Source organism: Rhincodon typus, chromosome 2, assembly GCF_021869965.1.
Source record: "Rhincodon typus isolate 14 chromosome 2, sRhiTyp1.1, whole genome shotgun sequence".
Taxonomy (NCBI): Eukaryota; Metazoa; Chordata; class Chondrichthyes; order Orectolobiformes; family Rhincodontidae; genus Rhincodon; species Rhincodon typus.
In genome coordinates, this window is record NC_063333.1 from 55,072,245 (window position 1) to 55,097,739 (window position 25,495).

The 25,495-nt window shown below is 41.4% G+C and overlaps 2 protein-coding genes across 2 annotated transcripts in view; both read right to left on the bottom strand.

Moving 5' to 3' along the window:
• LOC109932708 (cytochrome c oxidase assembly factor 1 homolog) overlaps positions 1-12,989 on the bottom strand; it is a 15,326-nt gene extending 2,337 nt beyond the window's left edge. Inside the window, exons 1-4 of the mRNA XM_020531853.2 lie at positions 12,892-12,989; positions 8,474-8,586; positions 1,996-2,147; positions 1,609-1,685 (exon numbers count right to left, since the gene is read on the bottom strand). Coding sequence (XP_020387442.2) covers positions 1,609-1,685; positions 1,996-2,147; positions 8,474-8,567 — 323 coding nt within the window. The 5' untranslated portion in view covers positions 8,568-8,586; positions 12,892-12,989. The remainder of the gene's footprint in view (positions 1-1,608; positions 1,686-1,995; positions 2,148-8,473; positions 8,587-12,891) is intronic.
• Positions 12,990-25,256: 12,267 nt separating this feature from the next.
• Positions 25,257-25,495, bottom strand: part of lancl2 (LanC lantibiotic synthetase component C-like 2 (bacterial)) — a 48,720-nt gene continuing 48,481 nt past the window's right edge. Inside the window, exon 10 of the mRNA XM_048608089.1 lies at positions 25,257-25,324. Within this exon, the coding sequence (XP_048464046.1) occupies positions 25,257-25,324 (68 nt within the window). The remainder of the gene's footprint in view (positions 25,325-25,495) is intronic.

Consider the following 25,495-nt stretch of genomic DNA (forward strand, 5'->3'; position numbering starts at 1 on the left):
GCTGTGTTCATCCAGCCCTGCACCCTGTTGTCTCGGTTCTCCAGCATCTGCAGTTCCTACTATCTCCAAATAGCTTTTTGTTTATTTTCTAATCAACCTATTCAGAGAAGTTACGACATGTCTCTGGAGCGGGTGGGTCTTGAACCCAGGCCTCCTAGTCCAGAGGTAGCGGCATCACCATCATTCCACAAGCACCCCAAATAGCAAATCTTTGTAAATAAGTGAATGTACATCAGCTAGTTGCTCGTTCATGGGGGATTACCACAGTCAAGCTCAATTCTTTCCTCAACCAACATCACACTTGTATATTTTCCTTGGAAGACATTAAAGAGAAATAAGCAGTAGGTATCTGACTAACTTTTCTATTCCCTATTCAGGCACACTGGGGCAGAACTTAAAATTGTCTTGGCTGAAGAAGCTCACTCAGTAGATAAGAGATTACATCTGGGACTTCTGACACAGTATTAGTTGAGAAAACTAGTAACTGGCTGACATTAAAATACTACTTTTAGGTAATAGCTTGAAAATCAATTCTGGTCTTGCCAATTTTCTCTCTCTCATTTTCTACAAGATGCAGAAAGTATCCAACAAGCCATCAAGACAATCCTTAAAGCCTTTCAAGTGGACTAATGCATGGACCAAAACAATTAACTTTGCATGGACAGGATTTTTAAACAGAGAATCAAAGCAAAAAAAAAAGTCTAGCACACATTTAAGATCTTTAGCCACCCAATCTACATTCAAAAAAATGATGATACCTTGTACAGATTCGAGGTTAATTAAACTACCCATACAACAATAAATATAAACATTTGACCAGAAACGTCTTAGACTGTTTTTTAGAATCTAAAGCACGATTTGGTTCCTTTTGATGAATCTTATCCAACTCACAAGCATCCCATTTCACGAGATTCCTTTAAATCTCAGTCAAATCTCATTCACATCTAAATGAATTCTTACTGGATACTGGTCATTGTTTATAAGCAGTGTTTTCTTTTCTCCAAACATTTAGTTTTTCTCACAGCACACCTTTGAACACGGCTGCTGTCCTGTAGTAGTGGTTTTATTCTAACGACTCTAATAGCTGTTTAAAATTGTGCTGTCTTCTTTGATCCCTTTCAGGTTGTTCTCTACTTCAGAAATTTTCAACAGAAGAAAACGATCAGCACAAGAGGCAGCATAAATCATAGTTTATAACTGCACTAAATTATATTTCTGCAGAACTTCATCACATCTTGTCTGACCATTGCAGTGTAAAGAATAACTAATGTTTACTCCACTTGGTGCAAATAGTGGAGAACTTGCAAAGGCCATAAATTCCTTCTCATTGAGATTAAATCATTTTGTTAACTGCCACATTTCTTGGCTATATTCAGTTTCCTCGATCTCTGAAATCAAACACTTATGTCTGTCGGCCAACCCGAGAAACTGTGGATAACTCTTTCAAATATGTGTGAAAATGATGTCTAAAATATTCATCTCCAGATAGATTCACACAACATAACACTTGCTGACAGAACAAGAATATATGCATAGTTCTACTGATTACGGGAATCAAACTGATTTTTAAACAACATTCAGTTAGTTGGTTACATGCCTACAGGTTACCTTTTCTGTATACCATCTCGAACAGAATAGGTGTGGAGATATCCAGCTGATTTTGATCCACAAACTGGAATTTTAATCTGTAAACCAATGCCACATGTTTATTTAATAGAGTTAGTTTATCTGGATTCCACAGACTGGCACACATTTATTCTAATTCTACGTTTCCACTTAACATCCACTCACAAACTTCATGCATTATTTAAAAGGAATACATGTTCCCTTCATGGATGGAAACAGACAAGGTAAAAGTTAAAAATCAAGGTACATGAAAACCAAAATGTACATATGAAAGAAGACTGCTGAAATGAAGTTACTGCTCCACAAACAACTTGTAGTTTAGGTGCAAAAGTAGAGTTGACAAAAAGAAATAATAACTGAATACTGTACCCTCGCACTTATTCCATCCACACGATTGTTCCTGTCAGTGAGTTTGATATTTCGGATGTGCAATGGAGGAGCTCCCAGGGCTTCTAGTGCTGTGTCATTTTTGTTGAGTTCTTCAATTGCCAACTTGTAGTATTCTGATTTGGCAAAATTTTCTACAAAACCAATTATTCACAAGAAATCTGCATTAAATCCTTATAGTAGCACTGTATCGAGCCTAGCCAAGCCACCAAATCAATCAGTAAATCGATTGTAACCACTGACTCATCAATTCACATTAAGAGATTATGGCAAATTTTGAACGAAGTGAACAAGAGCTGAGATAAAGCTGAAATTACCAGAGCTCATGATACAGTTCATAAAATAAAAGTAGGATGGATTTATTGGAGAAGAACACATGGCGTGACTTGCGTAAAGTAGACAAGGAAAACCACTAAGGAGTACAGCATTTGAAAGAGGTGTCAGAGTTTTGGCCTTTTAGTAAAGGGGAAAGAAAAGTGCCCAGGTATGTCCTGTATATAAAAAGCAGGACAAATTGAACCCTGCAAAAACTGCCCCATCATCAGTTAAGTAATGGAGGGTGTCATCAACAGTTCTATCGAGCAGTCCTTGGTTAGCAATAAACTGCCCACAAATGTTTCATTTGGATTAAGCCAGAGCCACTTAGCTCTTGATCCCATTATAGCTTTGTTCACACATAGACAAACAAGCTGAATTCCACAGATGACACGAGTGACAGCCTCGACATTAAGGCCACATCTGACTGAGTGTAGTGTCAAGGTACCCTAAACTGGAATCAATAGGAAATCGGGAGGTGGGAGAGGGGTGTGGTGGTGAATCAGTGGGGAAACAGTTTTGCTGGATTGAGTCGTACCAGTAGCGATTGGAACCAGGTAGATCCTTTTTTGACTATGAAATCCTAGTTTGGGGTTGTTAAGCTGAGCCAATAAGGAAGCCCTGGCAGACCAGTATGAACAGGGCATTTAGAATCTCCCCAGTTCAAGAGACTGACTCTGAGCTGGCTAACCACAGCCAGTGTACTATGTACAAGTATACGAATCAGAATCCCCACAGTGTGGAAACAAGTCATTCAGCCCAACAAATCTACACTGACCCTCTGAAGAGCATCCCACCTAGACCCATCCTCCTAACCTAACCTACACACCCCTGGGCACTATGGGCAATCCACCTAAGCCGTCTTTGGACTGTGGGAGGAAACTGGAGCACCCGAAGGAAACCCATGCAGAGACAGGGATAACGTGCAAACTCCGCACAGACAGTTGTCCGAAGTTGGAGTCAAACCCGGGTCCTTGGCACTGTGAGACAGCAGTGCTAAACACTGAGCTACCATGCCACCCTAAGGGTGACTTGGTGATGGAATACCAGCCTCTCTGCAGTTATTTCAGTGGTGATGAGGGAAAACAGCACACATCTGAAGAATCATTACTTGCAACAGTCATCTTGAAGTTGGGCTCAGCATTTCTGGCATCATGCCTTTATTTGGGAAGTTTGACTCATTCGATCCTGCTGTCGAAGACTGGGCCTAGTATGTGGAAAGAATGCGATATTTTGTCCGGGCACATGACATTGGGGCAGATACAAAGCAACAAGTAAGCCTTCAGACTGCTTGTGGACCCGCTGCATTTTCAGTTATTAGCAGATTGACGTTCTCAGAGCCCCCAGATACTAAAACTTTCCAAGAGTTGACGAAGTTGGTTAAGGAATATTATGACCCCAGACCTCCTCTAATTCAGAGACACTATCGGTTTTATTCAGCTGTTTGAGAACCGGGGGAATCCATATCGGGATTTTTAATGAGGTTGAGATGGCTGGCAGATGCATGTGATTTTGGGTTAACCCTGAATGAGATGGGTCATCCAGGGGTTTTCAAGATGAAGAAGCTAGCAAGAAGCTATATCTGGTGGCCAGTGTTGGATGCCAACATACTGCGTTAGTGGGGTAGTGCCCAGAGTGCCAGCAAGGACAAAAATTGCCACCAGCAGCACCCCCACGTTCATGAGAATGGCCAGGTAAACCCTGGACTCTGTTGCATGTTGACTATGCTGGTCCTTTCATGGGCTCAATGTTCCTGGTCATTGTGGGTGTCCATTCAAAGTGGTTGGACGTGTATAAGGTTCATTCAGCAAACTCAGGGATGATGATTGAGAAGCTGCGAGCATCATTCGTGACACGCAGACTCCCAGAAGTATTGGTCACGGACAATGGGATGTCATTTACCAGCAGGGAATTTGAATATTTCCTAAAGTCAAACGGCATTCAGCACATAAGGACAGCTCCATATCATTCATCGTCCAACGGTCTGGTGGAAAGAGCAAGGCAAACGTTGAAGGCGGCCTTAAAGAAACAGCCTACAGCATCAGTTGATACCAAACTGTCCTGGTTCGTGTTTGATTATAGGACCACCCCATACACAACGACAGGGATAGCTCCAGCAGAGTTGCTGATGGGAAGGATACTGTGCATCAGGTTAAACCTGATGTTCCCGGACCTTTTGGAGGGGGGTGTGGTGCAGTGGTGGGAAGGGGGACAGGAAGAAACAGCAGCAGGAACACCAATGCCTCCTCTAAGCGAGGGAGAGGATTTAATTCAGGGGATGTAGTTTGGTGCCAGAACCATGGGAATGGCCCTGTTTGGGTACAAGGCGAGGGTGATACGAGATCAGGTCCAGTGACTTGCAAAGTTCGGGTGGGTGATACAGTCCCGAACATATATGTGGATCACCTGAAAGCTGTTACCTCACAACCGGGGCAGGAGCCAAACATACCTGACCCCTCAGAACAGCCAGAAGGCCCATCAGAAACCTTAGGTTCTCCCCTTCCATCTAGGGTCGAGGAAACCTCAGAGTCTGAAATGGATGCAGCCTCAATACTGCTACAATTGGAAGAAGAGGATGAAACTCTCCCGAGACACTCCGGACATAAGAGTCTGGTACATGCTGCCTGTATCAGAGTCCGAGTCAGAGGAACAAGACCTGGGGCAAAACTGTCACAGGAAAAGCTAAAAGAGAAAGACCAGGCCTACATTGCCAGACTTGGAGGGGGGGATATAGTGATTGGAACCAGGTAGGTCTTGTTGACTGTGAGATCCTTGATTGGCCCAGGTTAACAATCCCAATCAGGAAGCCCTGGCAGATCAACATAAACAGGGGATTTAGAATCTCCTCAGTTCAGGCGACTGACTTTGAGCTGGCTGGCCACAGCCAGTGCACCATGCACAAGTAAATAAAGAGTGACTTTGTGACACAATACCGGCCTCTATCCAGCTATTTCACTGATGCAATGAAGGTGGTTGTGCTTGTTGGATGTTAGTAATCTCAGCTTCAGGACATCTCTGCAGGCTTTCCTTAGGGTCGTGTACTAGGCCCAACCACCTTCCCTTCATCATAAGATCAGAAATGGGGATGTCCGCTGGTGATGACACAATGTTCAGCAACATTCGTGACTCCTCAGATTAGGAGTAGTCAGCATGGCTTCGTGCGTGGAAGATCATGCCTCACAAATTTGTTAGAGTTCTTTGATGAAGTGACCAGGAAGGTTGATGAGGGCAGGGCGGTAGACGTAGTCTATACTGATTTCAGTAAGGCCTTTGATAAGATTCCACATGGTAGGCTGCTCTGGATGGTTAGATCACATGGAATCCAGGGAGAGCTGGAAGATTGGATACACAATTGGCTTGTTCGTAGGAAGCAGAGAGTAATAGTGGAAGGATGCTTGTCAGACTGGAGGTCTGTGACTAGGTGTGCCTCAGGGGTCGGTGCTGGGCCCATTGCTGTTTGTTATCTATATGAATGATTTGGATGAGAATGTACAAGGCATGATTAGTAAGTTTTCAGATGACACTAAAATAGACAGTATCACGGACAGTGAGGAAGGTTATCTTGATCAGCTGGAGAAGTGGGCCAAGAAATGGCAAATGGAGTTTAATATAGTGTGAGGTGTTGCATATTGGAAAGAGGAGTTTCATGGTGAATGGTAAGGCTTAAGGGGCGAGTGGAACAGAGGGACCTTGGAGTTCAGGTGCACAGTTCTCTGAAAGTGAAGTCACAGGTAGACAGGGCAGTGAAGGAGGGTTTTGGCACACTAACTTTCATCAGTCAGGGTATTGAGAACAGAAGTTGGGAAGTTATGTTGCAGTTGTACAGGACATTAATGAGGCTGCACTTGGAGTGTTGTGTTCAGTTTTGGTCACTTTGATATAGGAATGATGTTATTAAACTAGAAAGAATGCAGAAGAAATTTACAAGGATGTTGCCAGGACTCACTGGACTGAGTTATAGGGAGAGGTTGGACAAGCTAGAACTTTGTTCTTTCGAGCGCAGGAGACTGAGGGGGGTATCTTTTAGAGGTGGATAAGGTCATGAGAGGCATGAATAGAGTGAATGCACTCAGTCTTTTACCCAGCATTGGGGAATCAAGGACTAGAAAGCATCAGCTTAAAGGTAAGAGAGGAAAGAATACACGGGAACCTGAGGGGCAACTTTTTTTACACAGAGAATGGAATGAGCTGCCAGCGGAAGTGGTTGAGATGGGTACATTAACAACATTTAAAAGGCATTTGCACAAATACATGGAAAGGTTTAGAAGGAAATGGGCCAAGAACAGGGAAATGGGGTTAGTGTGGATGGACATTTTGTTCAGCACGGACCAGTTTGGGCCAAAGGGCCTGTCTCCATGCTGTAGATTCTGTGACTCTATGACTTCTCGGGTTCTGAAATGGCTCAAGCTCAAAAGGAACAAGTCCTGGACAATTTCTAGCTTGGGCTGACAAGTTGGAAGTAACATTCATAATACCACACAAATGCCAGACAATGATAGTCTCTAATGAGAGAAACTAACCATCACCCCTTGATACTTTGTTGGCACAATTAACTTTGCACTGTATATGAAGTCTTGCATTTGTATAAATTGGATTCTTCTTGCTCTACATCCATTTGTTTGAGTCACTGTGTAGTGCTACATGAAACTGTGCAAGAAAGAATGCCTAACTTCATGTCATCACAGGATATACCATAAATCTACGTCTGTATTGAAACCTGCTGCAGAATGTGGAAGCGAGAGGAATAAGATGTATATAGGACAATGGGTTCTGCTGGCACCAATGACCCTCATCCTAAAAATCCCTATTCTTTCGCTGGCCTCTGTGCTGGTGTGAATGAGATGGTCAGCAATGTCTGGGGCAGAGAAGCTGCAGTGCACAGGGAGCCAATGCATTGGCATGGCCAGGATTAGGGAACCTGCAGGTTTATCTCTTATACAGCGCATGGGTCTGTGTGCAATGTCCATTCCCCTTAAAAGGACCTCACGTAGGTGCCCCTTCCTGGGGTCACGGTTTCAGGACATGGGGTAAACCATTTAGGGCTGCGTCGAGGTGAAATTTCTTCACAAAAGAGGTAAGCCTGTGGAAGTTCCTGCCGCATAAAGTAGTTGAGGCCAAAACATTGTACAATTTCAAGAAAGAGTTGGATATAGCGCTTAGGACAAAGAGATCAAAGGGTATGGGGAAAAAGCAGGAACAGGCTATTGAGTTGGGTGATTAGCCATGATCATAATGAATGGCAAAGCGGCCTACTCCTGCTCCTATTTTCTATGTCTATATTTCCTGTGAACCCGATAGGTGACTATGGCCAGCCCCGTTAACCAACCTTGCTGGGTAGCTCGAGGTAAGAAGTGTCCAGACCCCTGACTGAAACTTGTGTCTCTCCCTGACCATGTTACCCCTACCCCAAAGACTGGTTTCTATGCAGTCACTGGACTGACTGCAGCTAACTCCCCAGAGATTGCAGAAGCACAAACCCCCTAACCATGTTCATCTCAATAGGCCACGGTCAGACGTCCTATCCCCTAGATAGGTATGGGAGGCTGCCCTGATTCAGTGTGCCAGGACTCTCTGACTGATGGTGCCTCCTTGGACTTCAGTGAGAATACGCCCGGTGAATTTGAGACATGGCTGTTTGCTTGCTGCACATAACAATTAGTTTGCCACGTAAGCTGCTGGCTCGTGATCAAGATGTGAGATTGATGTAATATACTGCTGCACAGCAAACTGCATAGTATAGCAATATCTATGGGAAGTTTTCTAAATTTGCTGCAGCGAAGACAGATGCAAAATACCTGTTCAATCTGTTCGTCCGTTTCTTTTTTATCATCAAATCCCCAGTCTCTCTCTGTAGAGGACCAACATCAGCTTTAGTTACCCTTTTCCAATTTAAACACTAATTAAAACAGAGAGAGATTCTACATTACTCACTTACTTTAAAAAAAAACTTACTTTCTCCCTCTATTTTATTTCAATCATTCTTTGCTTTTTCTTAAATGCATACCAGTCTTCTGACTTACCACAAATTTTTCAATATGATGCTATTGCTAAGTTTGTTACTCAGCCATGTCTATGATACCTACCTCATATCCGAATAAGGCTTTGGAACAAATAAGACTAACAGGTTGTGTTTTTGTATTCTTACGTTGCATAAGGTAATACATAACTGCACATCCTCCTCCAGATACTATTCCCAAGTATATAGCCATCTGCTGTAAAGCGCTCGTTGAAACTGGCATCCTCCAAGAGTTACAGAACCTAATAAAAAGAGAACAACACAGTAATAAACTACAGTTCAGATACATTCAAAATCTCACATTTGGGCTAATACAAAGAAATATAATGGAACCCTGTAAATCTGAAATAAAATTAGAAAATTCTGGAGATTTACAAGAGGTCCTTCAGTAAAAGAAAGAGAAACAGGAGGTTAAATCTTTCAGGTTTACAACTTACATCTGAATTGGAATTTTGCAGAAGGATCGCAGAAGCATGAATCTATTTCATGTTACGAATTTCTGATAAATATGCATTATGTTTCCAGCATATACTGTTTATATATTCAGCTTGCTAAAGGTCCTACCCATGATGCCTTAGTTTAGCTTTAATAATATGGTGTATTTCCACAAATCAGGCAAACTGAGGAATAAATTTGTGGACAGTATGCAGTATGTCTTTATCTCCAAAATTCTCTCACAGATCTTGTGATGGAACCTTAGGAAATGGACAGTTCAAACCTTAAAGCCAGTGCAGGATAGCAAGGAAGGAAGGCCAGACAGGGGAGTTTCATGGAGGATTTCTCTCTGTGGGGTCTAGCAAGTTATTTCACGCAGTTCTCCGCTGCTTACTTTATTGTGTAAGCACAATGTTTCAACAGCTCCACTGTCATCCTATCTTGCATTCAGCAGCAGTAGAAATACTCACCAGTGCCATGTTTAAATCCCAGCTGTGTACCACGTCAAACACTGCTAGCCAGGAGCTGCCATTCACTGTGTGTTGCTGCACAATTCTAAAAGACATGGCTAAGAAAGGAAGCTGGCACCCCACCTTGCCAACAGGTTCCTGGATGCACCGGATGACCAAGCAGAGGACTGTCTTTTTGCCTCAGGACCATCAGAAAAGACTACAGCACCAGATCTTGCCAGCCTGGTCTGAAGTTGTCATGAGGTTCAGTATGGTGTCCAGAGGAATTCCCAGAGATGCAAGAAGGAGGTTAATGACATTCTGCATTCCACAAATATAAGCACCACCACCATCTCTCACTGCCTGTCACTCACTCTAATTCTGCCACTGCACATACCGCCTACCAGGGCTCATGGTCTATCACTTTCACCATTGCATGCAATCTTCCCTCAATTCCTCTCAGCTACCCAAACCACCCATCTTCTCAAGCGTCCTGAATCTACTAACCTTATGCACTTACGACTCACTCACTTGAGACTCCTCACCAGCTTTCCCCACCTGCACCAGCACCAAAAGCTGTGCCAGCCATTTTGATCTCACTGAATCCCTTCCTTTATCTCACTTCAGGAGAAAACAACGCACAAGAGGGCAGAGAGGGGCGAGATGGCTACTGGGTGTGTTTCCTCTAAATTGTTTGGCTGTGTGTGTGTGTGCATGGTGATCAGTGTCAGCATATCATTCACAGTGTTGACTTCCAGTTCCAGAGGTCTTTGGAGCCAGTAAGAAAGTTAAAGAAAACACTGGTGGTGGGATGCAAGACATTTGTCTCCTCAACCCCATGAAGAAAGAATCCTTGCCTTGGTGGAAGAGAACCAGGTCTGCTTATGTAGTGATGCTGAGAGCTCTGTATCCTGGCTCCCAAATAAGTTCCATTGTAATGTTTTGTGCTGCTCCACCGTCACTGTGCATTTATTCCAAATAATCCAAACCTCTCCCTCTATTTTACAACACATTCTCTCTTCGGCAGCATCCACACAAGTCTCTGCTCTGAAGAGGCCATTCCACACACTTCATTTCCTCCTGTACTACTGGGGAAGGAGCCATAACCACTAACTAGTGAAAAGAAAGTGGAAGACCAAATCTGCAAGGACACTGCAGAGGTGTAAACACCACAGAATATAGTAATGGGATATACTTAAATTACTCATATGTGGACTGAGATCATGGGAATATAAGGGACAGTAATTTCTAGATTATGTTCAGGAGAATTTTCTCCACAGTATGTGATGCTGTTGTTTACGAAAGGGACAAACGATAACCCAGGAAAACTACAGATCTCTCAGCTTGACATCAATAGTGGAAAGATTGATGGAGGCCATAATACAGGATAAGATAAACTACTCTTAGAGAAAAATAAGTTAATACTAGGCAGAGAACATAGCTTTGTCAAGGGAGGTCATGTCTGACAAATTTAATTGAGTTCTTTGACAACCTGACACAGGCAGTAGTTGAGGTTAGTCTTGTGGATGTGGTAAATTTGGATTTTCAAAAAGCATTTAATATGGTGCCAGATGGCAGGTTGTTTAGGAAATTAAAAATGTTAGAGGTTCATGGGTCCTTGACAAGAAGTTGGCTAAATGACAAGAAACAGAGGGTAGGTATAGATGGGCATTCCTCAAACTGGAGATGAGTTGAAAGTGGTGTGCCCCAGTGAACAGTGTTGGGGGCTCTTGCTTTTTCTGATTTATATAAATAATTTGGAGTTTGATATTGAGGGCTAAATCTCTAAATTTCCAGATGATACTAAGCTAAGGAGAACAGTGAATTGTGAGAATGACACGGAGTGACTTCATAGGAACATTAACAAGTTGGCAAAATGAGCAGACACCTGGCAGATGTATTTAATCTATGGAACCCATTGCCACTGAGGGCTGTGGAGACAAAGTCATTGAGTGTATTTAAGACAGAGACAGATAGATTCCTGATTGATAAAGGAATCAAGGGATATGGGGAGAAGGCACAAGAATGGGTTTGAGAAAGGTAGCGGCCATGATCAAATAATGGAGCAGACTCTAAAAGGCCGAATGGCCTAATTCTGCTCCAATATCTTTTGGCCTTATGGAATCCTCTGTCTTAGAAGGCACTAGAGACAAGGTCATTGAATATTTTTAAGGTAGAGGTAGATAGATTTTTGCTAGTCAAGGGAATTAAAGGTCATCGGGCATAGGCAGGAAAGTGGAATTTGGAACAGATCAGCCATGGTCTTATGGAATGGTGCAGCAGACTTGAGGGGCTGACTAGCTTACTTCTGCTCCTAACTTGTACTTTCATATGGACAAACATTACATTTCTTAGGGACACAATTGTCTCGGCTAATATCAAGCTATTAAATTATAACTGAGCAGCATGCTTATAATAGTGTCATCATTCAAGTGATCCGAAATGAAATGGACCATGAGACTGTATACTCTCAGGTCACATGCTCCAAGTGATGATATCATAAGCATGTCTCTTAAAGGCATACTGACCATGAAACATATTACAAGTACATCAAGTGGTTTCAACTGAAGGGAGTTGAGTCAGTCTGATTCTGTCTATACACATGCATTTTAAAAAGCTACTGCATTTATATCATCAATATGGCATCATTCTCCATACATGCGTTACACTGCAGACATATTATAAAATGAGTGACATCTGCCTTTTGGAATTATTAATTATTGTAGGTAACTATTAAATTGTTATTTTCACTACCTAACAAATGTTACGTGTACTATTACACTACTATTTTCAAGAAATGTCTAGTTGTTTTCTTATTCATTTCCGCTAACTAAACAAAACAACATAAGCTAAGCATTTTCAAAACTCATTCCCACTCATAATAATGAAATAATCTGAATTAAACATCTTTTAATACCATCCAATTATTATTGAGATTGGTACAAGATAGGTAATCATTACAACTTTCACCGACATGTTGCAAATTTAGGGTATTTCAATAACTAATTTTCCTTTTTACCATGATCTCACTGTATGTCTTTTAGAAACTGGGGGCTGCTGTCTTGAGAATTTTTAACTCTTTGTATCCTTTAAAACCAATACAATCCAAAATTGTTAACTTAATTCTCTCCAAGCCATTCTGGAAGATGTCATTCTCAATGCAAACACATGTCTAGTACATTTGTAGAACACTATATGGTGGTTATGGATAATTGCAGCAGTAAAGACATGCTTTTTAAAGAATATTATTTTCCTGTTGGCACTTAATGTTTATCTCTCCAGCACCATATTGTAACACACATTAGGCTTCAATTTTTGGTTTTGTCCACTTCCTAATCACCACTGTTTCCTTGATCACTTGATTAATTCCATATAAAATCGGTTGTATTCAGGGAGCGGGTATTATTTCGGGGTTTACCAGCACACATTTACACAATAATGGTGTTTTGGACAATCATAACAGAGTACAATTGTTGCAAGGTCACTAATCAGAAATGTTAATTCTGTTCCTCTCTCCATCACTGCTGAAGGACTTGATATTTCCAGCATTTTCTGATATTGTTTTCAAATTACGACGCCATGCTTGTTTCTGCATAGCTTTGGGTATGTACCAATCCAGATTTCAGCAATTCAAACAAACCCATGGTGCTTCAAGAGACTGACCTTAAACTTTGTTGAAGTGATAAGGATTACTTTCAGATAGTAGGAAAGTATCTGTTTCAGCCAAGTTAGAAGTTCGTCTTCAAAATCTGTCAATTGAAACAGAAAAGACCATACACTTAATTTAATTGCACACAATTTGGTGTTGTTCTGATCCCAGTTGATGTTACCACTAGACAAATCAGATCCCAGAATGTGACCAGGCTTGATAGATCATTAGTTCATTTGCTCTGCTGAGTTAGTTAACATGGTAGTTAGTCACGGAGACATATTTACATGACATTATAGGCTTTCTTTATAAAGAGAACAGAAGATTATTACACAAAAGGAGATTTTTTTAAAATGCAAACCAAGGTAACTAAATAATTATTGAAGACAGTTAGAATGATCTTAAATCACACAGCAAAACAAAGTTTCAAATTGTTTCCTGACACGATCCATTATAGAAACTCAAGTCCAAAATAATTGTACCCTAACTTCAGAGTCCTACTTAATTGACTCTCGACAGTTACTTTGCCATGGACTGTGAAGACAATTTGAGGAGCGCTTTCCATTTCTACAAGAACTTTTCCACAAATCTGAGAGTGTAAACTTTCTCCATTCTAATAACCTGCAGATTTCTAATCTACCTTTCCTCATTTGGATGTTTTACAAACTGAACTCTCCTGCTGAGGTAGCTGGTTGTCTCAACTGCCCTGAAAGTGGTTTCTTCTAGGAGAGAAACTAAACTTGCTTCTAAATTCAACACAGGTGTCTTCTGAACTCAACCCTAGAGTGTTCTAAACTAAAAACAAAGCTAGTGGCCTCATATGTTTGTCCTGCCCAGTGTAAACATAACAGTATAGAAATATTTCCATTAACATCACAAGGATCTATGACCTGCTTTATGGCAAATTGCTGGATTAGTCATTGCTTCAGGAGGACACTCTGATTTTATCCTTTTAAAGAAAACACTTCACAGAAGTAACCAAAACACCTTTCAGCACAATATAACAAAGTACTAAAATAGTTTCAACAAAACATTTAGATTAGAGAATGAGGAACAGAGAGTGGAGAGGAAATTGATATTTAATAAAAAGTAATACAACACAAAATCTTTTAAAAATGCACTAATCATCTTGCTGAATGGACATATAATTGTCAAATGAAGTTCAATGTTGATGTATGTTGCATTTTGGCAAGAAAATAAGGAATTTGAATATTACATAGAAAGTAAGAACCTATTTTGGATATAAGAGTGAAGAAATATGTAAGTACAAATGTACAAATCACTAAATTAGTGACACTGACTCAAGGCAAAGAAAACAAAACAAGCACGAAGATTTCCTTTTAAAAAGACAGAACCGAAGTTATGGAAGGAATTGTATCAAATCTTGGACAGATTACACCAGGAGTACCATGGACAGTTACAGTTGATGTATTATGGAAAAAATGTAAAGACATTAAAGACAATACAAAACAGATTTGCCAAAACTGTGAGGTTGTACCTATCAGAAAAAGATGAACACATTAGGGACCATTTCTCTTGAAAAGAGAAGCTGAGGGGTGACCCAGTAGAGATTTTTCAGATTACAAAGTGTTGATCAAGCAGATAGATAGAGAGAGAGTTTCCATTTTACAAAGGCCATCAATACAAGATAATCACCATGGATTCAAATAAGGAATTCAGGGGAAACCTCTTTAAGGAGTATCATTGAGACAAATAGCCCGGATGCATTTAAGGGATAGTTAGATAATCCTCTGAGCATGAAGAGAACAAGGAGATAAGGGAAATTGGAGGAATGTAAATGTCAGCATAGATGTTTGAGCCAAATGGACTGTTTTTGATTATCCTACGCAATTTCTAAATGAAGTTAAAACAAAGTCACCTGGCTTTGGTTTCTAACAAGAGCTTTTAATAATCTAATATCAAAATTAGATTACCATTATACTAAATATCCCTATTACCATCATACCATTACAAAGGTTCTGGGTATACCTCTTCTTTACAAAGGGAAAGAAGATGGCCTGGTGGTAATATTATAGGAGTGGTAATCCAGATGCCTAGCCTAATTCTCTGCAGAGAAAGTATCAATCTGGCTCATTAATATTCTGTAAAAGGAGAAAATCTTTTGTCTTTGTTTAGTCTGGCCATGTGAGTCCAGACACTGAGGAATGTGGTTGACTCTGAACTACCCTCTTAAATGGCCGTAACAAGCCACTCTGTTAAAATGCAATTAGGGATGGACAACAAATGTTGGCCTTACCAGAGACACGCACATCACAGAAATGAATGGGGGAAAAAAAAAATAGAATTGTCAAAATAGCTAGTCATCTGTGCAAAGCTCACAGTGTAAACTTTCAGATCAATACTTTGACAGTTTTGAAAGCATGACTATTTGGAATTTGAACCAACATTTTAAAACTGTATAACAGTGATCTCCTACACTTTTGATCACAGCAACAAATGTCATTTTCACACAGTGGCAGAGTGATTCTCATTCATTCTAACAATAACTTGTATTTATATAGCAAGTTTAATACAGTAAAATATCCCAAGGTGCTTCTCAGGGGGATATCAAGTCAAGTCAAAAGATTAAACAATGACCTGTTTCATGTTTATTCTTGATTTTATGAAGTAGATGGAGTGAGCGATTGGTTGAAATCCTGTTCGCTAATGCAAAGCTGGCCTTAAAAAGGGAGGGCAGAGCTTATGAACTCTCAATTACTGAATTTCATTTTGTACTTGGCAGTGAACAGCAGTGCATACAATCAGTAACAAAATTTATGCATTAGACATAGGTGTATTATGAAGTTCCATACAATTCCAATACAACATAAAACTGTATTTAAAAAATCACGAGAAAGAGGGTGCAGAGAGTACATAACCTCTCTCTCCCCGCATTTCATAAAATTAAAGATCAAACATCGAACAGCTAAGTGATCACTTAATCTTTCAATTTCATTTTGGAACCACTCAAAAAAAACAAGATTTTCAAAGCAAATTTCTCACCTTGAACTATTAACTCTGAATAATGACTATAGTTAAGTCCTTGGTTTCTGTAACATTTTTAATGCAAGCTATTAACTGCTTCCAATGTAAGAAAACAGAGACAATAATGTCCTGCACTGTGATTCATCTGAGTTTATGTTACATATCTGAGCACATGTAGAAAATAAAAGCATACTATCCTGAGCATTTTCCCTCTCCTGAGGATCAAGTTGCTTCCAATTCAAAAACCAAAAAACAGTTCAAGCCTTCAATTCTGAAGCAACACTATTCTTACAAATATGAACCCTCATTAAAGCAAACATAAGCATACTATTAGTGGTGTCCAAAACTGCTGCTGCAAATATATTTGCAGTGTCTCTCATAAGACTATAAGACATAGGAGCAGAATTAGGCATTTGGCACATCAAGTCTGCTCTGCTATTAAATCATGGCTGATATTTTTATCAACTCCATTTCCCAGTATTCTCCCTGTAGTCCTTGATCCCTTTTCCCATCAAGGAGCTATCTTTGTCTTAAATACATCTCAGTTCCAAAGCGTCGTCCCTTCACTCTGACCCCAGTCTCTCCTACTAGTGGAAACATCTTCTCCATGTCTACTCTATCCAGGCATTTTGGTATTCCCGTAACTTTCAATTAGATTCCCCATTGTCCTTCGGAAGTCCATCAAGTAGTGACCTGGAGTCCTTAACCATTCCTCAATTGACGAGCTCTTCATCACCAGGATCATCCTGTGAATCTCCTCTGGACTCCCTCCAATGCCAGAACATGTACAGGGTCCAAATCTGCTCATAATATTCCAAATGCGGTCTGACCAGAGCCTCAGCAGTACATCTCGGGTCTTATACCCTAGCCCGCTTGAAATGAATGCTAATATTGCATATGCTTTCTTAATTGTCAACTAGGCCTGCATCTTAAGTGAATCCTGAAGTAGGACTCTCAAGTCCTTTTGTGCTTCAGATTCCGAAATCCTTTCACGATTTGAAAATAGTCTACATCACTATTCTTCCTATCAAAGTGCACAACCTCACACTTTCCCACACTGTATTCCATCTGCCATTTCTTTGCCCACTCTCCCAGCTGTCCATGTCTTTCTGCAGCCTCCCGCTTCCTCAGCACTGTCTTTGTTAGGAAGCTTGGAGAAAACAATGTCCTCAATCCCTTCATTAGATCATTAACATATAACGTGAATAGTGTGTTACCCCTGTGTAATTCCACTAATCACCAGCTGCCATCCTGAAAAACAAACCTTTATCCCCATTCTCTACTTTCTGCCAGTCAGCCGATCTTCTATCCATGGGATGCAGTTCATCTGGTCCAGGTGATTTATTCATGTCATGCGTGTTTGCCTCATCCAGTACCTTGCACCTAACACCATGAGCTCTTGGCTTCTTGAGCAGCCTCCTATGAGACACCTTGTCAAAGGTCTTCTGGAAATCCAACCAGATCACGTCTACTGGCTCTCCTTTGACCAACTTGCTTGTCACCTCCTCAAAGAATTCTAACAGACTTTTCAAGCATGACCTTCCCTTGACAAAGCTGTGCTGACTCAGCCCAAGGTGCTTCCAACTACTCAGCAATCTCATTCTTAATGATGAAAATCTTACTAACGACTATGTTCAAGCTAACCAGCCTATAATTTCCTGTCTTCTGCCTCCCTCCCTTCATAAACAGGGGTGTTACATTAGCCATTTTCTAGTCCTCTGGGATTGTCCCTGACTCCAATGATTCCTTAAAAATCACCTCTAATGGCTCTATAAGCTCCTCAGCTATCTCCTTCTGAACTATGGGGTGTAGTCCATCTGGTCCAGGTGATTTATTGGCATTGTGCATAGTTGCTTCACACTCCCTTCATTATGCTTCTTCTTCCTTAGGATGAATTTCTGCTGAGCTTCCCGAATTAGCCCAGAAACTCTTGCCATTGCTGTTCAACCATTTTCCCTGTCTGGACTGGTTTCTTTCACTGCTCTGTTCAATGTGTTGCATAATGTTCACTACTGAACACATGGCTAATTTAGCTTTAGATATACCTCTCCGACAGGAAACTGACAGACGCGGAAAAAGCCGTTCTCACCCGGGGACTGAACTACAACTACAGGGATGCCAACAAAACGGAATTCCTAGCTACACTGGAAGCCACAGTCAAGACCAACAATATCAACAAAGAAACACATCAAACTATAAGACAGACAGTGGTCCTGACACTAACCAGGAGGAGCGAACTCAACACGCTCAACACACAGGAAAGACAAGCCCTGGACAGATTAAAGAAGGACAAGAACACCACAATACTACCTGCAGACAAAGGGCGCATGACAGTGATAACGAATAAAAGGGACTACATCTCCAAAGCACAAACACTGCCCACCGATGAGAACACATACCGGCCAGTACAAACTGACCTGACACCGCAACTAGGCAACAAAATCCTCTACACGCTACAAAGACTTAAACAAACAGGACAGATCAACAAAACAGAGACAACAAGGTGTAGAGCTGGATGAACACAGCAGGCCAAGCTGCTTGGCTTGCTGTGTTCATCCAGCTCTACATCTTGTTACCTCAGATTCTCCAACATCTGCAGTTCCTACTATCTCAGATCAACAAAACAGGCTTCTTAAGAATGAAACCCAAAGGAACCAACACACCCCGATTCTACGGCCTCCCTAAAGTGCACAAGCCGGAAGTCCCCCTCAGACCCATAGTCCCCCTACCAGGTACTCCATCGCACAGATTAGCCAAAGAACTACAAAGAAGACTCAAGCACCTAGTCAACAAGTCACCGCACTCAATCCACTCAGCCCAAGAATTCCTGAACTCCATCAAAGACAGAGGACGAAGAGACCATGATATAATTTGATGTCACTGCCCTATTCACATCAATAGATCTACCACTAGCACGGAAAACAATGACAACACTACTTGAACAAGAACACGACCCCAGTGAAACCATCTCCAAGTACAACATGCTCAAACTATTGGACCTATGCCTGACCACCCACTTCACCTTCAACGGCCAAACATACGAGTAAATCAACGGGACACCCATGGGATCACCTATCTCCGGACTCATAGCAGAATCAGTGATGCAAAGACTGGAAAGGACGGCCCTTCCGCAAATCCAACCTAAACTGTGGATACGCTATGTAGACGACACCTTTGTCATCATTAAATGGACCAAATTAGAAGAGACACACAAACTCATAAACAACACACTCACCGGAATAAAATTCACCAGAGAGGAGGAGAAGGACAAACAGCTCCCATTCCTGGACGTCATGGTACAGTGCAAGACAAATGGGGAACTGCAAACGAAAGTACGCCGAGAAGCCACACGCACAGACCAGGTACTGAACTTCAATAGTAACCATCCCAACACACACAAACGAAGCTGCGTGCGAACACTATTTAAAAGGGCAACAACACACTGCAGCAACATGGAACTACGCCAAGAGGAAGAAGAATACCTCTTCCAGGTTTTCAAGGATAATGGATATCCAAAGAATTGGGTCAGAAGATGCCTACACAAACAGCATCAGAAAGAGACTACACGCCCCGACGCACTCATCACACTACCCTACATCAGGAACACGTCAGAACTCACCACAAGACTCCTACGATCGCTGGGCGTCAGAGTGGCACACAAGCCCACATCAACCCTAAGACAATTGCTCACCTGAACTAAAGACCCACTCCCTGCCATGGACAGGACCAATGTCATCTACAAGATCCCCTGCGAGAAACACTACATCGGACAAACAGGAAGGAAACTAACAACAAGAGTACATGAACACCAACTGGCTACAAAAAGACACGACCAATACTCACTCATCTCAATCCACATGGACAAGGAAAACCACCACTTCAACTGGGACAACACCAAGATCCTGGGACAGGCTAGGCAGAGACAGGCATGAGAATTCCTAGAAGCATGGCACTCCACAAAGCATGCTATTAATAAACACATTGAACTCAACCCCATATACATTCCACTACGAAGGAAACCCGGAAGTGAGGCAATCCATCGCAACGGACCCCATAGTTTAAAAACCAGGCAGGAAAACACACCGACGCTTCATCGGAGGCTGCAGAGGATGTTACCAAGCATGGTAACGAAACGTCTGCAAAACAACAAACCAGCTTGGCGAGCCAACCAACCTCAACACCCACAACCCGAGCTACAAATCTACTCCAAAACTTTACAGCTTTAGATACAGCTCCAGAAAGGAAATTGAATGATTTAACATCAATTCAAACTTTGTTCATAACATATACTTTAGAGGGAAATCAGGACCGCAAAAAGGGGATCTGAGATAGTTTTGGCAAATAGGGTTAAGGAAAATCCAAAGGGATTTTATAAATACATTACGGACAAAAGAGTAACTAGGGAGAGAACAGGGCCCCTAATAGATCAACAAGGCTGCCTTTTTGCATCAGTGTTTATTGTGGAGAAGGATATAGAAGATATAGAATGAGGGGAAATAGATAACAGCATCTTGAAAAAAATTTCCATATTAGAGAGGTGGTGGTCCTGGACGGCTTAAAATGCATAAAGGCGGATAAATCCCTGGGACCTGATCAGTTGTACCCTAGAACTCTGGGAATGAGGAAAGTGATTTATGGGCCCTTGCTGTATCATCGATAGCGACAGGTGAGGCGCTGGAAGACTGGAGGTTGGCTGACATTGTATCACTATTTAAGTAAGGTGGTAAGGAAAAACCAGGAACTATAGACCGGTGTGCCTAATGTTGGAATCCTGAGGAACAGGATTTACATTATTTGGAATGACAAGGACTTATTAGGGATAGTCAACATGGCTTTGTGCGTGAGAATTTGTGTCTCACTAACTTGACTGAGTTTCTTGAAGAAGTCACGAAGAGGATTGAGGGGGGCAGAGCGGTGGATGCGATTTATATGGACTTCAGTAAGGCATTCAACAAGGTTCCTCATGGTGGACTAGTTAGCAAGGTTAGATCATGTGTAATACGGGGAGAACTAGCCATTTGGATACAGAATTGTCTCAAAAAGGTAGAAGACAGGGGGTGGTGGTGCAGGGTTGCTTTTCAGACTGGAGGCTTGTGACCAGTGGTGCGCTGCAAAGATCGGTGCTGGGTCTGCTGCTTTTAATCATTTATATAAATGATTTGGATGCGAACATAGGAGGTATGGCTAGTAAGTTTGCAGATGACACCAAAAATGAAGGTGTAGTATACAGCAAAGAAGGTTACCTCAGGGTACAACGGGATCTTGATCAGATGGGCCGACGGATCGAGTAGTGGCAGATGGAGTTTAATTTAGATAAATGTGAGATGCTGCATTTTGGAAAGGCAAATCAGGGCAGGATTCATACACATCATGGGAAGGTCCTGACAAGCGTTGCTGGACAAAGAAACCTTGGAGTGCAGGTTCATAGTTGCTTGAAAGTGGAGTTGCAGGTAGATAGGGTAGTGAAGAAGGCGCTTTGTATGTTTGCCTTTATTGGTCAGTGCATTGAGTATAGGAGTTAGGAGGTCATGTTGAGGCTGTACAAGACATTGGTTAGGCCATTTTTGGAATATTGTGTGGAATTCTGGTCTTCCTGCTAACAGGAAGGATGTTGTGAAACTTGAAAGGGTTCAGAAAAGATCTACAAGTATGTTGCCAGTGTTGGAGGGATTGAGCTATAGGGAGAGGCCGAATAGACTGGGGCTATCTTACCTGGAGCGCGGAGGTTGAGGGGTGACCTTAGAGAAGTTTATAAAATCAGGAGGGGCATGGATAGGGTAACTAGCTGAGGTCTTTATCCCGGGGTGGGGGAGTCAAAAATCAGAGGGGAGAGGGGTAAGATTTAAAAGGGACCTAAGGAGCAGCTTTTTCACGCAGAGGGTGGTGTGTGTATGGAATGAGCTACCAGATGAAGTGGTAGAGGCTGGTACAATTACAACATTTAAAAGGCATCTGGATGGGTATATGAGTAGGAACGGTTTAGATGGATATGGGCCAAATGCTGGCAAATGGGACTAGATTTTATAGGATATCTGGTTGCCATGGACAAGTTGGACCAAATGGTCTGTTTCAGTCCTGTGCAACTTTACGACACATCCGTCCATTGTAACTGTGGTCACTTGCCTGTATGGTCTTCTGAAACTCACAACAAGTATTTCTCATGGTCTTGAAGGTGTTGGTTATGAAGCAAGTATTCTTGCCAATATTCATAGATACACAAACATGATTCTAATGGGTATGGCCTCAGCAAAACTGGCAACCAGTTTTTAACTTCATAGCAAAGCAAACCAAGAATGTAAAAACAGATGGCAGAAGTTTCCACAAGTATCTCAATAGGAAAACAGTACTTAAAGCTAGCGTTGGTCCTCTAGCGAGTGAGACTGGGGAATTGATAATGAAAACCAAAGGAAATGAAAAAAAGGGATTGAACAGGTATTTTGTCTGTCTTGACTGTAACAGACTTGAAAAATGTCTGAAAGATACTGAAAAATGAAGAGTGAAAGGGAGGGAGACACTTAAGGGATTTGACATGGCACCACCTCAAAAAGGTTATCACACAAAATAAGAGCAGATATGTAACATGTGAAAATGTCCAATTTAGCAGGAGGAACAAAAAAGCAGTATACTGTTTAACTGTAGATTGCAAATCTCATCAGTACATCAGAGAATGTTAGCTCATCTCATTTCTACGATGAAGGGGTTTATCTTGTGAAGAAATGCAGAGCAGGTTGGGCCTAAACCCATTGGAGATTAGAAGAATCAGGTTTTTTTTAAATTCATTCATGGGACGTGGATGTCATTGGCTATTTCAGTATTTACTGCTCATCATTGAAAAGATGGTGACTAACAGCATTCTCGAACTACAGCAGTCCTTAGGGTGCAGGTACACACACACACACACACACACACACACACACAGTGTTGCTCGAAAGGGTGTTCCAGGATTGTAAAGCCATGACTGTGGGGGCAGAGAACAAACGATGGAATATTTCCAAAGCAGGATGGTATATGGCTTGGAGGCAAACTTACAGATGATGGTGCTCCCATGTATCTGCTACCCTTGTACTTCTAGATGGTAGTGGTCACAGTGCTGCCTAAGGATCTTTGGTGAATTCCTGAAGTGTATATTGTAGATGTACACATTGCTGCCACTGTACATTGCTGATGCAGTTAGTGAATTTTGAAGGTGGTGGGTGAAGTGTCAACAACACGGGCTGTTTTGTCCTGGATCGTATCAAACGTTTTACTGCTGTTAGAGCTGCACCCATCCAGGCAAATAAGGAGCAATCCATCACAGCCCCGTCTTGTCCATATACTATTTGGAATCAAGAAGAATAAGAAAAGATCTTATTAAAAGGTAGAAGATCCTGAGAGAACTTGACAGGATGCATTGTAGGGGAGACTATAAATAGAGGACACTAGTTCTCTCAGAGTTAGTCGTTGACAGAATTATCTTCCCCAGAAAGGAGAAGGCTGAGTTACTGAATTTTGTTATGCTAAGTTAGACAGAGGATTGAAGGGTTATAGGTACAGTCTGGAACGTGGAGTTGAAGCCAGTTGAACTAGATCAGCTATGATCTTATTGAATGGCAGTGCAGGACCAAAGGGTTAAATGCTCTACACGTACACCTAAATGTTCCTAGAATTCATATGATTTTGCTTCAGTCAGATCAACTTTCATTTTGGTGCAGCTCAATATAAATCCTGGGAGAATAATTTTATATAATGGATTAAGTATTAATTTGTATGGCTGTATGTCACACCAAGGTCAAGTAATATTTGGGCAGTTTCTCTGAATGTCTCCATTGCTCCTTTCCTCGTTTGGCACCAAGTAACATATTGCATATTTATGCCATTACATTAATACTTTTGCTCTTCATAGCTGCAAACGGTGGTTTCAATAACTTTGTGGTTCAGAGCTCAGCCCATTTGGTAATTCTCTAACCCGTCCCTTTTCACCTTAACTTTAGATATTTCCCAAGTTGTCTTGAAACTGGTATGGCAGACAGTTTTGACACGAGCTATAAAATAGCCTTTGGTGAAGAATTATACAGCAATGTTTAAGCTATCCCCTTTAAAATAGCCGCCTTTTATATGTTTGTTCAGGTTTGATAAGTCTACAATGGTATGTTATTCCAACATCTCGTTTCTGTCCTGTAAAAATATTTGAAACATAGTCTCCATGCTGCCATTGCTTTTACAATCACAACACTGGCTGGAATTTTGCTGTCCTTTGAGTGCCATGGGCAATGGTAACAAAGGTGGGAAAATGGGGAAAGAATGAAAACAAAAATCAATCAGAATCTCACATCGAGAAACTATATGATTTTCCTTTGAAGCTTTACATGGTGTCTTCAGAATTCACTATGGAGCGGAGACTACTTTATTTACATCCATTTGTATGTCTTTATTAGTCTAACTCCCCTTGTTTCTACACCATCTCAAATTCTCCTCTCCAAGAAGCAAAACAATACAAAATCCCAACATGCAAGTCAAAGCAGGTACCTGGCAGCTGCAGCTTGCTGCAGCCATTATCCAATTATGTCTTCAATACAATGTCCCTTCGACACTTTACTTCAGAGCTCAGGGATACCTATGACTTGCATGCTTCTGCCAGGTCAGTTGTGCGCAGGGGCACACTCATTTCATGCATCATTGCAGTTATGGCTCTTAGCTTGCTTTCTTGTCATTTAATTACTTTGCCCTTACTTGGGATGTTGCCAGCCTCTATGATTTGCATTGATTCTTAGTGCAACCAACCAGAATCCTGGGATTTCTGGCCTGGAACAAACCTTATTGCATTGCCTGCCATAGAAGCGCGATAAGGACTGTGACATGCTCTGAACGGAGTGTTGCTTCTCATCACAACAGATGTCTGTTGTTCTTTCACAGCACAAGAGATCATCTCTGAGCAGTCACTATTTTGCCTTTACATTTGAGATGGAAACATCCATGCAAACCAAGTTGAGATCAGGCTTTATTAGTTATTTTCTGTGCTGATTCAGCTCAATGTCGGTGTACGTATAGCTTTCAAGAGCACTACGATCTCCTTCACAAAGAGACTTTGGCACCTCTGAAATTTTAGTCCAACGGTGGACCAAATGATTCAAATTTTCCCAAATCAAAGGATTCAACTTTGGACTAACAGATTGCAGTTTATCATATGTTTATCACTCAGCCAGTCTCTTAAAGGGAATGTAAATCTCAACATGAAGTCCAGGGAACGCAATTCTCAAGGCAAAAATCAATCAATTGATTATTGTGCATTCAATGAGTTCTACCCAAAATATGGCCACTATTATAATGTAGGAAATACAGCACCCAATTTGGAGCAATGATACAGGAGCTGCTACTAACAGGTTAAAAGTATGGTAATACATTATCTCCTCTGTCACTATTTTTCAGTCTCATTTGCCATCATGCTTTGGTCATCAACACTTTCAACGTTACACACTACGAAAACTACCAATTAGAAAGTATTAAACATGTAAGGAAACTGCTAATGGTTTACACGAACATTCTGGAGAATTGACAAGGGCTAAAGGAAGTGGCGATCCCGCATCACATTTATTACTCATGTTTCTAATGCACAACTAATAGCTTCAACAAAATAAAACATTTAATTTTACAAAA